We start from the raw sequence: 15,495 nt of genomic DNA, 5'->3' as shown, positions 1-15,495 counted from the left end.
GTTTCCTTCAACTTTTTCCACTTGTGACTCCTTTGCATCTAAAAATTTTTATGTGAACCTTGGTATAAAATGTATAAAATAGGTATACTAATCAGACATTTCCTGATAATAAATCATAAAGAAATTAATTTATTATGATTATTTTTTGGCTTCTTGGGTCACACCCAATGATGCTCAGGGGTTATTTCTGGCTCTGCACTCAGGAATTGCTCTTGGTGGTGTTTGGGGGATTATGTGGGATGCTGGGGATCAAACCTGGTTGGCCATGTTCAAGCAAATGCCCTACCCACTGTACTATCACTCTGGCCCCAGAGAAATTAATTTTAATAAACAATTTTTTTTAAGTTAGAGGAGTCCACATGAGGTTACAGCTTACAGTTTAAGAAGCTAATTTTAGAGCCTCTTTAGGAGTCTTGTAAATAATTTTATGAGGGAAAACAAAGTGGAAAACATAATCACCCTGCATTATGATTAATGGGGATGAGGCTTAAAGAGAGAGAAATGTCAAAAACTCACGAGTTAAAAAAAAACTCAAAGATAGAAGACTATAAAGTTTCCACAGATACATTTAATTGTGGTAGTTCTGTTTGTTTTGGTATTAGGGCCACGCTTACTCCCAGCTTCAGATTGCTCGTTGGTGGGGTTTAGGGCTCTCACTCAGGGCTGTGAAATGAACGTGGGCTTCCTATGGACAAAGCTGATCAGACGATTGGAATCTTTCCCTAACTCCTTGTGATGCACAGAGTTGAAAGGGGCTAATGATGGGTTGCTTACAGTTCTGTAGAAAATTAAATGTTTTATGAATTCTCTTTTTTATTTTGTTTTCCTTTTTTTTTGTTGTCTTCTGAATTCTTGGCTCCCACAATTGTCATTTCTTGTGCTTTTAAATGATTTGCAAAACATTGAGCCACTTTACTACACAAAGGAAAATGTCTTTTGTGAGTTATATCCAGTAAAGTGTTTATAAAAATTTGAAAGCTGTTGAGTAAAGTACTGAATGTACAGTTAATTGAATATCATTAAACAGAACTTTGCTGTCCTTTTTATTAGTACATTATAAAATGCACTGTCTATAGCACTGTCATCCCGTTGTTCATTGATTTGCGCGAGCGGGCACCGGTAATGTCTCCATTGTGAGACTTGTTACTGTTTTTGGCATATCCAATACGTCACCGGTAGTTTGCCAGGCTCTGCTGTGTGGGTGAGATACTCTTGGTAGCTTGCCAGGCTCTCCAAGAGGAGAGACAGGGGTGGAGGAATCAAACCCGGTCGGCTACGTGCAAGGCAAACGCCCTATCCGCTGTGCTATGTCAGACAGTTTTGAAATCTCAGAATTAAAACTGTACTATTTTGGGCCAGAGAGATAGTACAGCGGGTAAGAAGCTTGCCTTGTATGTGGTGATCTGGGTTTGACCGCCAGCACTGCATTTTGTCCCCCCAAGTCCTGCCAGAGTGATTCCTGAGCATAGATCCAGAAGTAACCCCTTAGCACTGCAGAGTTTGGCCCTGGAAGTGTTTGGCCCAAACAAAACAAAACAGAGCAAAACAAAACAAATTGTATTGATGTTAGTAGAGAAGAAAAAACCTATGTAAGTGACCATTTGAAAGTTGAGTAAAAAGAAATATAAGAATCAGAGAAATTGGGGGCCAGAGAGATAGTAGAGCCTTATATGTGACAGACTGGGGTTCAATCACTGGCACCCCATGTGGTCCTCCAAACACTTCCAGGAGTGATTCCTGAGACCAGAGACAGGAGTAAGCCCTGAGCACCGCTGGGTATGATCCCAAGACCAAAAACAAAACAAACAAACAAAAAGAACCACAGAAGTTGATTTGTTTAGGTGTGATAACTTTGGGATGGAATATGGTGGCTTAAGACAATACAATATAGCTATAGTCAGAGCAACCCCCATCTATTTTAGATAAATCAACCCTACAACTTTATTCCCAGTGATTGTAATTATAAGCATAGCAACATCTGAACAATGGACTTAGTTATATGGGTTATACTGATTACCTTGAACCCATGTAAGGTTCCAGAAAAAAGCAGATCTACCTGAATACAGAAAATTGGGTTTTGTGCTGAATCTTCAAGTTCAAAGTTGGCACCATCCAATAACCTTATTTCAGTTACTTGTAGTTTCTCTTTCTTTCTTTCTTTCTTTCTTTCTTTCTTTCTTTCTTTCTTTCTTTCTTTCTTTCTTTCTTTCTTTCTTTCTTTCTTTCTTTCTTTCTTTCTTTCTTTCTTTCTTTCTTTCCTTCCTTCCTTCCTTCCTTCCTTCCTTCCTTCCTTCCTTCCTTCCTTCCTTCCTTCCTTCCTTCTTTCTTTCTTTCTTTCTTTCTTTCTTTCTTTCTTTCTTTCTTTCTTTCTTTCTTTCTTTCTTTCTTTCTTTCTTTCTTTCTTTTTCTCTTTCTTTCTACGTTTTTGGTCACACCCGGTGGTGCTCAGGGTTACTCCTGGCTCTTCACTCAGGAATTACTCCTGGTGGTGCTCGGGGGGCCTTATGGGATGCTGGGGATCGAACCTGGGTTGGATGCATGCAAGGCAAATGCCCTACCTGTTGTATTATAGCTTCAGCCCCACTAGTGGTTTCTTTCAATTTAATGCATTGGACACTACTTAGAGTGGTAAAATAATTTCATAAGAAAGTTGTTTGGGGGCAAGAGTGATAGTAAAGTGGGGTAGGGTGCTTGCCTTGCACATGGGTTGGACTTCCAGCACTCCATTTGCTTCCCTAAACACCACCAGAAGTGACCCCTGAGCACCGAGCAAAGAGTAAACCCTGAACACCACTGAGTGTGGCTCCCAAACACCATCAACAAAAAAAAAGTCACTTAGTAATTCAAGCAACAATATGTAGTGTTTAAAAAATTAATAGACACAGTAAACATTTTTTCCACTTGTAGAGCTTTCCTGGCTTTGATACACTTAAATACAGCTGGAATTAATTTTGGCTCAAGGAGCGAGGTAGAGCTCCAAATTTTCCTTTCCAAATGGTTAGCCTGCTATCTCCAAACTATTTAATGATTACAGATCTAATTAAAAAGCATGCATGTGTCCCAAATGCTTTTGAAAAAGAATACAAATCAAGTCCTGGAAAAAAATTATGACATGATTTTCTGCTTGCAGATGGTTTTATTCCAATTAAAAAAAATTCAAACCTTAATGAGGACTTGTAAAGAAACTCAGATATACTTTAACCTACAGAAAGTATAAATAAACAACCTGTATAGAAGCTCTGAAGTCTTGCTATTTGTATCAGAAATGCAACAAAAGTATTTTGAGGCATATGGAGATAGGAGGGTACTTGTTTCATCACTGTATGTGATACCGCTCAGTTTCTTGAGCAGCTGCAAACCTCTGGAGTCCTTGCTCTGTGGGTCAGTCACACCCACATTCCGGACCCAGACAGATACAATCCACATCAACACAGGCCTGGCCTGTGTTTTTCTTTCCCTACATGCTTCTCTGTCTCCACTTGTGACTTTACTTTTTCAAAATTAGCATGAATTACCTTTAATATTTAAAATATGCAACCAGAAATAAAGGGTACTTTGACTGGGAAGCAAAAGAAGCAATGACAGTAAACCAAGACAACTCAGGGTTTAGTGGAAAGTACAAAATGATTTGGGAACTACAAATTAATTTGAAGAAACACAACTAGGAAATAATGTACTTATTGTTATTATTGCTGCTTTTGTTGTTTTTTGGACCACCCATGATGGTGCTCAGGGCTTAATCTTGGCTCTGTGCTCAGGGACCACTCCTGGTGATGCTCAGGAACCATACAAAGTGCCAGGGACCAAACCAGAGTCTGCAGTGTGCCAGGGAAGCGCCTTAACTCCTGTACATCAATCTCGGACTATACTTTTTTTTCTTTATGGGTCACACCTGGCAATGCACAGGGGTTACTCCTGGTTCTGCACTCAGGAATTACCCCTGGCGGTGCTCAGAGAATAGAATCCGGGTCGGCCGCGTGCAAGGCAAATGCTTTACCCGCTGTGCTATTGCTCCAGCCCCGGACTATATTTTTATGACAAAGAGACAACTAGTAAAAGTGGCGATTTTAAAAATTTATTATTTATTTATTTTTTTATAAAAAGCAACTTCCAGGGTTTGTCATTGTACAGATTTATCCCAGTCTTCTATAGCATTGTACAGTGATAACTGAATTTTTATAACAATGACTCAGGCACTGAAGATCCATAACTGTCTTCTGAATTATCACAGAAAAAAGAAAGAATTAGAAGGAAAGTTTAATGTTAAGTGTACTTAAAAGATCATATTCTAATTCTTTTAAATTGGTTATCCAAGTATGATAATATAGCAGAGCTCAGATAACTAGAAAAGATAACTCTAGAACATCTCATTTCCGTCTGTTGTGCATTAAGAGGCTTTGTACTGCATCTAACTTTATATAATTGCAAACTAGTTCAACCCGTTTTACACAGCATTAACTATTTCATTGGGTTGGTACTAGGGCAAAACTGTTGCTAATAACCTTATTACCATTTCTAGTTTTTAACAGATTGCCCTCATCTGACACTGTATTTGCACTTCAGCATATGTAAGACTTCGAGAACATTTCTGGCCATTCTAGTGATATTTACAATGAGGTTGCCTAAGGCCAAATATTCATGAATATCATGTATCCACCAGTTTTGTTTTTGACTTTACCAAAAGAGAGACCTTGTTTCTCACTGAAGTATGTGTCAAGTTTTAGGTCAGAAGTTGGTTGTGAGTTGGACATAACAGAGGAGAGCGTGGAACACAAGGTTCTTATTAATGCTGTGCAAACAAGGGTCTCGTCTTTTCAGTAACTATTTGTACATTTAGAAAAGCAATAGTCAAGGGAAAAACCAACAAGCACAGCTTGGGAGAATCACCTGCCATGAAATATCATTGGCCTTATAATAATTTACTACAACTGTTCTTTTTATTCACACTGGGTAGAAAATGCTTCCATCTAACACATGGAATACGAATATATACAACGAGAAATTGGGCTTTATAAAAAAAGGAACTTATTGAGGAAAATAACAGAGATTGAAAAATAATTTTGTGCAATTTTCTGATCACAATCATATGTCTGCTGCTTGTTACGGGGAATGATACAAGTACTGATCACTTTTAGAAACCAGGTAAAGAATTTTCCAGCCTGTTGACAGCCTACTATTAAAATATTGCCTTGTTCATACAGGGAAGAAGTTTCTCCTCAACTGTACTTTGAAATGATTAGGGAAGACCTAATGAGTTATTTTTAAGGTCAAACCCTACTAATTCTTTTCCCAATCATCAGATATTTGCAGCTCCCTACTTCATCAAAAAGTTCATCAAAATATCTTGAAAACCATACTTGGTTATGATTAATTTGCTACTGAGACCTGAATGTTACATTCTCACCTGTTGCCCACCATCTTGTTGTACAAAAACGACAGCATCTTGGCTTGAACTTTCGATGGAGCAGTGAGTCATGCAGCAGTGGTGTGGGGTGGACCATTTTGTACTGCCAGCAGTCAAAACAGTTGCCATGGGCTCAACACCTCTACGATGTGAGCCTAGGGAGTCCATTCTCCTATGGAATGGTTTTCTGGAGTCCAGCAATGTCACTGCAGGTAGCTGAGACATTCTGGCCCAGCTTCATGAGTCTACACTAAAGAAGAAGCTAGTGTTCTAAGTATAGAACTGGGATGGGAGGGTAGGGAGAGAGGTTGATTTCATAAGTCTTACAAACCATCTCTGACTTTAGCTCTATGAGAAAGCTGGGAGAGTCTCTCTGGAAGTGGCAGGTTTGGAGGAATGCTAAGTCTGAGGTATGCTGGGAGAAGTACGGGTTTAATTTTGGCACTGCAGATTTAGTGCATATGGTTCCCCTTTAGGACCCTCGGCTGGATCTATTTCTCCCTCACTATACCTTTTATGCCCAAAGGATTCCTCAGTCTCCTATGCAATCTCTGTTTCCACTTTCTAAGGAAAGGGTGGCACGTAGAGCCCATCTCTTTTTAATTCTAACTGGTGAGTGGTGAGTGGTGGCTCTCTGGGGTCATTACTGACAAAGAAATTATCGTTCTCCACTGGAATAGCATAGTGATGGGTGATCTATGGCTACAAGTTGGTGTTGATAAAATGCAAATCAGGTCCTTTTGTCTCTGTTCCATGCAATGGAAAGAGTTAATTTGACTTGATGGGTTTCTAGGATCTTTGTGAAAGGATCCTTTCACAATGTGAAGGATCTTTTGTGAGTATAGCTTAAAGCTCTAAATTTATATCAGAAAAGGTTTCACAATTCACTGGGTTTAGAGGAATTTTAATACCTATGGAAAGCTAAAGGAGGGTAAAAATTTTGAAGAGTTTTGTGCAAAAGCCTGTCAATGGCCCCTGTTTTTACCTCTGGATAATGAAACCTAATGTCTATAAAATGATTAAAGGGCTTGCTGATGGGAACAGATTCAGAAAAACTTGGAGGAGTAGGTGGTAGTCAATCGGGGTGGTCATGTTGTATATTTCCCTTGCTTACGGTTGATTATGTGACTATGTTGAGATGCCAAGAAACAATTTTTTTGTATTCACCACATATACTTTTTGGGAGGTTAATCCAAAAGGCTAGGAATAGTTTTCTCATTATGTCAGGCACATTATCTTTCAGGTCTATGTGGAAGTCTCAGATGCACACCTTTACCAAGAAAGAAAGAAAAACAAAATGTGGAATTATATGGCAGGGACTAGTGATGTCATTTTGGGACGTTCAACTCACATTTGTCTTTGGAAAATGGGATCAATAACGTCTTCATTCAGACCAAAGACAAATGTTGATTTGTCTTTAGTCTGACACAGATCATTAACAGATTTTTCCTCGGCAGTGTTATTATCTCTTGTGTTTGGGGGCCATATTGCACCAAAGCCAGCCACTTCTAGCTGCTGATAATCTGTGGGGTTTAGAAGCTGTATGATGCTCTCATAAGTCCTCCCCATGGCAATGCATACACCTGATTTCACTTACACAGCAACCTGGCAACATACCTCTTTTCCATCTCTAAATACCTGCTCTCTCCTCCCTTGGAACGTGAGAGAGTTTGAAAGCAAAATAAGGAATTTACTCCTCTGTAAATCACAGGAGAGCAGGCTTTTGGGTACCTGTCTGATGTTGAGTTTCTTTCCACACTGGGAATCTTAAGTTCCCCAGAGTTGTAGACAAAGGACTTCTACCTTCCTGGGTCAAGAGTCCTTGGCTCTTAGGCCAATGCCTCCAAAGAGTGGAGGAGAGGAGGCATCTTTTAGAAACCCAACAAAGTTATTTCCTAATCCACTCTGCATTTCACCCTCAGAGAAATGATGTTCTCGTTGATCTCCATGAGACTCAATTCCATTTAGAGAATCTCAGCAGCTTCATGCACTCTCGGAACCTTCTAGAAGTGATGGTTAGTGGGCTGGCTAGAATTGAGGCTCTGGTTGTCTCATTTGTTTTTAGTCATTTCGAAATTTTGATTTCCTTCTTCTGATCACAATTGGTCAATGTGCTGGCATTACAAAACAATTTTTGAAGGTAAGGTAAGGTCAGTGGGCCTTATCACCACTCATTTCCAAAGTGGAAGACTCCTTTATCTAGAAAGACTTGCTCTAACACCACAGCGGAGTCTCCTCCCCAAAGTTTCTGAGAGCTCAGAGCCATAAGCTTTGGGTTTTAGACAGAAGGCCTAGGAGGAGGTCGGGAGGGAGGTGGCGCCCTGTTGGGAGGCGGGGCCTGAGGAGGAGGGGGAAGAGTGGAAGGTGGGGATGGAATTGGCGGTGTGGGAGCACTAGGGGGTGGGGGAGGGCAATGGGGTGCAGGGGGTGGGGGCGTATAGATGGGGGCAGGAGGAGGCGAGGTGGTGTGGTAGGCATTGTTGAGGGGGTACTTGGCCGGCTGGTTGTTCTTGACTCTGGTGAAGTTGATGCAGCGCCCCTGGAAGAGAAACAGAGAGAAGACATGAGCTGAGGCTTGCTCTGTGGCCTACATCAGGGCAGGTGGGAGGTGTGGGGTGTGGGTAGGAGCAAGTGGGCAGAAGGCAGACATTCTATTTGTGAAGATGCTTTCCTGGACACAATAGAACTTGAGATAAGTAAGTTCTCTTGTTTCTTTCTTTTTCTGGGCTTCCCCTGTCGCAAAGTTATGTGTTAGAATTCTCCTCCCCGCCGGACCCCCCTCTCCGGAGCCACTCTCTCAAGGCACAGGGAATTAAGGTGACTAACCTGAACAGCAAGCAAAGGGTCTCGAGACACTCTGAGGTCATCTAAGACAATTTCCTCAACAGCCTTGCCAGCTAGGGGCAATTATTAACAAATATCTTCCATTTTCTAAAGGAGGGTATTGAGCCTCAGAAAGGCCAAGACAGTTAGTTCCCAAGGCCTCACAGCTGGGAATAGTGAGTTGGAGATTCAAACCCCCAATAGGACTTCTCTACTTTCTGCTTTACTATGTTGACCTCTAAGTAGTGGCCCTAGAATTTACAACTGAGGACACCAGTTTCAATAGATTTCAATGACACATCTGAAGGCATTAAGTTTATAGTTATAGTGCCCCCTATCTTGCCATTCACAGCACTGAAGTGATTTGCATTGTGTTGAATGTGGTGGATTGGAATGATTCCAAGGACTCTCTGTGTTTTCCTCTGATTTTTTCCCCCACCCTCTTAACTAGTTGTCTGCACAGAGGAATAGTGAAGGAGCCCTTCCTCCCAATGTGAAGAGGTAGATTGGTAGATCCCCTCCATACTTCTGCCTTCCCCAAAGTCTGGGCATGAGCAATGGTCCTGCCCTGGTAAGGGTGCTCTTCCAGAAGCTGCTGCACGCACCCAGAGAGCTTTGAGGTCTTTTTTTTTTTTTTTTTAGTAAGTAGAAGCTGGAGGGCTGGAGAGACAGCATAGTGGGTTGTACACATACTTTGCATGTGGGAGACTCAGGTTTGAGACCCGGATTCTTTGAACAGTACCAGGACTGACCCTAAGCACTGATCTGGGATTCGCCTCACAGCACTACTGAACGCGGGCCAGAAACCAAAAAGGAAAAGAAAGGAGGAAAAAGGGAAAAGGAACAGGGGCCGGAGTGATAGAACAGTGTGGAAGGCGCTTGCCTGGCAGTCAACCCAGGTTCAATCTCTGGCATCCCATATGGTACCCAGAGCACCACTGGAAGTGTAATTCCTGAGCGCAGAGTCAGGAGTAAGCCCTGCTGGGTGTGGCCCATAAACAATAATAACAACAACAGGAAAAAAAAGAGAAAGGAAGGCAGGAAGGATAGAAGGAAAGAAGAAAGGGAAGAAGAAATACAACCTTGGGAAGCTTTATTGCAATGCAGTCATCTTCCCTTTTTTTGTTTTTGTAACTTCCCGAAAACGCCTGAACAATATAGAAGAGACACCTGTTCTTCAGCCTCCAGAAATTCTGGGATCCAAACCCAGGCCTTTGTATCCCTCTTTTCCCTGGAGAGTCCCCTCTCTGTTCTCTACAGCCACACCATCCCTGAGCCCAACAGACAGCTCTAGCCTCAATAGAAACCCTGGAGCCTTCCACTAACCTGCGTGTAACAGGAGCACAGCGCTTTCCCACCACAGTGCTCTCCTTTGGGCCTTACTCCCTGCTGTCACTTAAGACACCCTCACCTCTTGCCTGGGCAGGGTGCTGGCCACCTTGTCTCTGGTCTCCCTTCAAACTTCCCATACATATGGGGGCCTCTTATTTCTCTCAACTGATGCCCACAGAATCTCTCTTTGAGGGTGGGGGACAGAGGTGGGGTCACCCTTTCTGAATCTTCTCTTTCTATTTATCCTACTGCTCACTAAATTAGATGCAGCCCTACACGAGGGGCAGGGTATGGATATTTTTTTTCTGGCTTCACTTTCTAGGATGACCCCCATCCTGGGATGTCCAGTCTGAATATAATATGTCCAGAGTCTAAAGTTTGCTTTTCTAGGCCCTTGGAAGATAGGCCTGAGGGCTAATGAAGAGTATGAAATTGTAGACTTTAAGACCCACAGAAAAGAGGGAAGGAAAGTGTATGGTTTGAGATGTGACCTGAAATGAGAGCTTAGCAGAGACCTGGTATGTTTGTGAGAGCTGCTGGGGCCTGAGCCAACTTTCCTCATGAGTTCACGTTTCCTTGTTTCCTTCAAGTCCCTTTTCCTCCACACAGCTTCCTCTGATAACCTCCTTCTTGCTTCCTTCTGAGTTCTTCTCTAGTCACAGTCTATATTATACATTGAACCCCACACTGGTTTTGTCTTTACATTGCCTCCCTCACTAGGTGAGAAGCTTCTAGAAGCCAAAGGTCTTGCTTTGTACTTTTCTTCCCACAGCTTTCTGTGAGCCTCACGAATGCTCTGTATGCAGGGAGATTGCCTCTCCAAACTGAGTTGTATAGGAGCCACTTGGGAAACTATAGGGACTTGGGCAACATTGGTAATAAAAGCTAGAAAATTCATCTATAAGACAAAACATTAGTACATAGTATGCGACTAACACCCAAGGACAGTAGAGACAAAGGCCAGGAGGATTGGTCCACGGTTGGAAGCCTGCCTCAAATGCTGGGGGAGAATACTCTTGGGATAGAGAAGGGGCCACTAAGTCAATGATGGTTGGAGGAATCGCTCGGGATGGAAGATGTGCACTGAAAGTAGACAAAGGACCAGTCATGATGGCCTCTCAGTATCTGTATTGCAAACCATAATGCCCCAAAGTAGAGAGAGAGAGAATAAGAAGGAAAATGCCTGCCATAAGTTGGCAGGTGTGGTGGGGATAGCGGGAGGGATACTGGGAACATTGGTGATAGGAAATGTACACGGGTAGAGGAATGGGTGTTCGAACATTCTATGACTGAAACTCAACCATGAAAGCTTTGCAATTGTATCTCATGATGATTCAATAAAAAAAAATTTAAAAAGACAAAACATTCAGAGAGAGTCTTGACAAGGGTTAAGCTTAATTACCCTGCAACTGATATAGAAAATTTTATATCAGATAGATGGCAACATCCCATTTTCATTTAACTTGAGTTTTATGAACTTAAACCAGGACCTAAGTTTAGAGCTTCTGATTGGGGTCCACGAACTGTAGGGATAAGTTACTGTACTTACATTGCATTATCCAAAACTCCCTGATCTTTTTCAAACTTTATGCATTTAGTTGATTTTGTAACCCAGTACTGCAAATTCATAGTCATCCAAGCAACCCTGTTTTACATCTTTATAAATCTAAGTCATGGTTTAATCTTAGTTTATCTATGATTCTGGATAAAGTTCAGTTCTCCAAGATGTCCAAATCCTGATAATAACCATCTGTGATAAACTGCTGTTACGAACAACTTAAGGTTGGGATTTACTCTACACATTATGCTCTCCTTTCTAGACATGCTAAATCAGACTAAGAGACAAAAGTGATTCATTTCCTTTAAGGTGAAGAAAAATTCTGAGGCTGATGTGTCTGGTGCTAAGTCCCCATGTGTCTGCTTTCTATTTCCTGAACACTGACCACTGATGGCTCTCTCCCTCCCTACAGAGATGTGGGAGGATGGGCTGTGGAGAGAGGCAGCGGGGTTTGTTAATCCCGTCACTTATTTTACACAATTGTAGCTAAATTTTTACTAAAGGCTATTTTGTGGAGAGATTAGGAATTCCCAGACTTCTGTCAATACTTTCATTCATTGTGTTCGTAGCCTAGATTAGGATCACCAGAGGTCTTCACAGAGATCCAAAAAAGATGCCTAGAATGGAAAGTGGTCCCTACTGTCTGTCAATGGGAGATGGAGGGAAAAGGGCAGGGGGTGTAGGAGAGGCCTCACTTTCTGAGGCCTCCAGCTGCCACCAGGGCTTCTCCAAGGAGCTGAAGATTGGAGTGGGACAGGGTGAGGAAAGACAAAAAGTGCCCCGTTCTTTGGTCGAGGAGGGGTACCCATGGTCTCCTGTCCCAGAGCTCTGGGCTGTGACTTTAGGGACCCCTTAGTTATGAAAGCAGTCCAGAGGAATTAGTGGGCTGGCAGGTGGAGGAGACTACTCACAGCTTCAGCCCTGCCACTGCTGTGACAGGCCCCGTGGTGCTGGTGACTTGGGGTAGAGATCATACTACCTGCCAGGTGCAGTCCTTAAGAGGATTCACATAAATGGTATTGATGAAGCCTTGGAATAGTGCTGGCAGATAGTGTCTGGTAAGCAAAGGTGTGTCTAGAAAACAGACCCAAACATAATAATGACCTTGTCTAGGGGGAAGACGGGGGTGGCCGTGGAATCAAGTTTTCTGGCTCCTAATTTAGTGCCTTGGAAGTGAGCTGCAGGCTAAAGCTTCTTCTACATGCTGCATCTGGCTCTGTAATCAAAAACTGCAGCACAGAACAGGTGACTAGAGTGGCCCCCAGAGTCCGCCCACTCTCTGTGCACCCCTTCTCATTTTCTGCTTCAATGGGACTCTGACGACTTACTCTTAAAAGACCTCCCACTATGCTTTTGCATCAGTTCACTGATGATGCATTTGCACATACTTATAGTCCTGGAAAAAAGGTGCAGACTCAGGGTAAATGCTTCCCTGGGGTTGGGAACAGTAATACACAATTAGAACTTCAGGGAGGGGTATGGCTGCAAATTAAGTTCTTAAACCTGGAGCCAGAGAAGCCAACACAAACGCTGTAACACTTAGACCATATAATTGGCCTAAAGATCAGTTTACACGACATCACTTTTTGCTTGCGAGAGGATAATATAAAGGCCAGATGTTCTAGATGTCATATGTGCCAGCAAATCTGCACCAGTGTTTGGTTGAAGGTTGCTAGGACGATTGGAGATCTTATTCTGTACACTAGTCTTTGTAACCCAGTTTAATTCTTTGCAGTATTGTTTTTGGGTGGTTTGATTTAGATCCAAGTTGGGGCTTTGACCTCAGTTTACTTCAGCTCGCTCATTTACGAAGTATGATTGCCAATTCTTTCCACATATTAGCAATGAAATGCTCTGGTCAAATTCTATGATAAAAACGCAATATTATCTCCCATTAGTGGTGGCCTAGCAAGAATTGAGGTGGCTTTTCTCCGAGGCTTAAAAATATCATTTTGATTTGACTGAATCTAATGGTGTTGAGAGGATTATTAGAACTGTTCAGGCATACCATTTTTAAAAAATTTATGGTTAAAACCCCAGTGAGCTAAGCATTACTGTCCTTATTGCTCAGAAAGGAAACTGAGGGTTCAGATTCATTTAAATAAGATAAATGTTCAGGAAGACAGAGCCGGGGGCTGGAGAGACACTATGTGGGTAAGGTGCTTGGCTCTCGTGCAGCCAACCTGTGTTTGATCCCCAGCACCACACAGGCTCCCCTGAGTACTGTCAGGAGTGATCCCTAAACACAGAGCCAAGAGCACACCATGCACAGGCAGATGTAACCCTCCCCCACAAGCCCCTCTCCCCAAAGAGAAAGATTACACAGCATTATTAAGGGAGAGTGTGGAGTAAAAACTATCTCCGGTTGTTTGAACAGATAGTTCCTCAAAGAGGACATGCAGATAGTGACTAGGCATGTGAAGAAGCATTCATCATCACTAAGTATTAGGGAATTGCAAGTCAAAGTAACAACAAAATAACACTTCACACCAATGAGAACGGTCTAAATCAAAAAAATTCGGAAACAATAAGTGTGAAAGGGATCTGGTGAAAAAAAGAAACTCATTCACTGGCAGAGAAATTGCTGCCTGTATTTAAGGCTTCTGAAAAATATTAACGTTATAGTTTTCATATGGATATAGTTTCCATACAATCCTACAATTGCAGTTTGGAGATCACAAAAACTTTAATGCAAGAGGACAGAAGCACACCTGTGATCACTGATGTATTATTTACAATAGTCAGATCTTGAAACAACCCAAGTGTCCAACAGCAGATGAGTAGGTAAAGAACTATGATGTACGTATCATATATATGGGCAATGGAATATTACTCAGCTGTGAGAAAAGATGAAATTTTGCAGTTCACCATAACTTGGATGGAACTGATGTAAATCATGCTAAGTGACATGAGTCAGAAACAAAGAAGGCAAATACCAGATGATCTCACTTATTTGTAGAGTATGAAGAAATAAATCAAAAGATTAGGTAATCCTCAATAGAGACAACCTTGAGATATAGTCAATAAACTGTGATCTCAGGGTGCTGGGGGAGAAGAGATGGGGGTGGGAATGGTAGAAGAATTCTGGCACTCTAGTGATGGGCATGGTATAGCAGTATTGCAACTATAAAACAGTAATATTGATACTATGTAAAAAATGAAACAACAAAACCCAAAACTCTGAAGACCCCAAACCCCAAATCAGCAATGCTTGTTGAAGATTTGTGTCCTTTCTCACTGTCTAATCCTGAATATAGATGAAAAGTGCAAACAATTGCTTAGAATACCTGAGGCAGCATTCAGTTTAAAATTTTTTGGAGGGGTAATAGTTTGAGTAACATGGTTACAAGTGTTGGTGTCTATGATATTTAGAAGTACAAAGTAACTGCACCTTTACCACTGCCAAAGTGTTTTTAACACTGCACCACTCGCTTTGTGTCACTTCTAAACTCTCTTTCTTCCTCCCTCCACTGCTTGGTAATCTGAATTTCTAGAGGAACAGAGGCTGTGCAATCCTGGGGAGAGATTATGTCTCCTTAGCCATGCCCTCACAGTCTCTTTGGTATCTTCCAGGCACTTGAGGGATGGCTGACAGGAATACTCAGTGTTTTCCTTTCTATACTTGAAATGCTGACAGACTACCTTAAGAGTATGAGTTTTGAATGATTTGCCAAAGGAAATTGGCCCTTAACAAAACCCTTTCCATAAATCACCAGTGTAACACTCTGACACTTATTTTTTTCTTTTTGGGTCACACCTGGCGAAGCACAGGGGTTATTCCTGGCTCATGCACTCAGGAATTACTCCTGGCAGTGCTCTGGGGACCATATGGGATGCTGGGAATCAAATCTGGGTTGGCCGAATGCAAGAAAAACTCCCTACCTGCCGTGCTACCACTCCAGTCCAACACTCTGAAATAGTCACATCACCCTCAGGGTGAAGGAACTTGTTCAGGGTTGACTTCTTCCCGTATTTGAACTGAAGACTCACATTGGCAGTCCAAGGAGAAACGAGTTAGGAAATTGAAGCAGTGGTCAGTTGCATGAGTCAGAATTAAGGTGGGCACAAAGTTCTACCTTGAATCCTGCCACTAACGTAGACAACAGAGAAAATTTGAGTAAGTCACTTTCTCTCTATGGGCTTTAGCTTCTTCCTCTGTAAATAAAGTCATTGTGCTAGATACAGTGTCCAAGGGCCTTTGAGTCCCAATGTTGTATGACTCCATCAAAATTCAAAGTGCTTTGGAACCCCTTCACTCAGATGCTTTAAATTCTTTGGGAACAGCCAGTTGCACATTTTCCAGTTGGTTGTTAGGTTGATAAAACATTAATAGATGAAAAATTCAAATTTTTCTCATCTTCTTTCTTGTGTCTGTGAG

General features: G+C 42.0%; 1 protein-coding gene across 1 annotated transcript in view; it reads right to left on the bottom strand.

The window, feature by feature from the left end:
* Positions 1-4,063: 4,063 nt before the first annotated feature.
* ANTXR1 (ANTXR cell adhesion molecule 1) overlaps positions 4,064-15,495 on the bottom strand; it is a 211,567-nt gene continuing 200,135 nt past the window's right edge. Inside the window, exon 18 of the mRNA XM_004609154.2 lies at positions 4,064-7,943. Within this exon, the coding sequence (XP_004609211.1) occupies positions 7,683-7,943 (261 nt within the window). The 3' untranslated portion in view covers positions 4,064-7,682. The remainder of the gene's footprint in view (positions 7,944-15,495) is intronic.

Source organism: Sorex araneus, chromosome X (assembly GCF_027595985.1).
Source record: "Sorex araneus isolate mSorAra2 chromosome X, mSorAra2.pri, whole genome shotgun sequence".
NCBI classification, from domain to species: Eukaryota; Metazoa; Chordata; class Mammalia; order Eulipotyphla; family Soricidae; genus Sorex; species Sorex araneus.
Note: the sequence above shows the minus strand (reverse complement) of the source record. Positions and strands in the feature narration are given on the sequence as shown.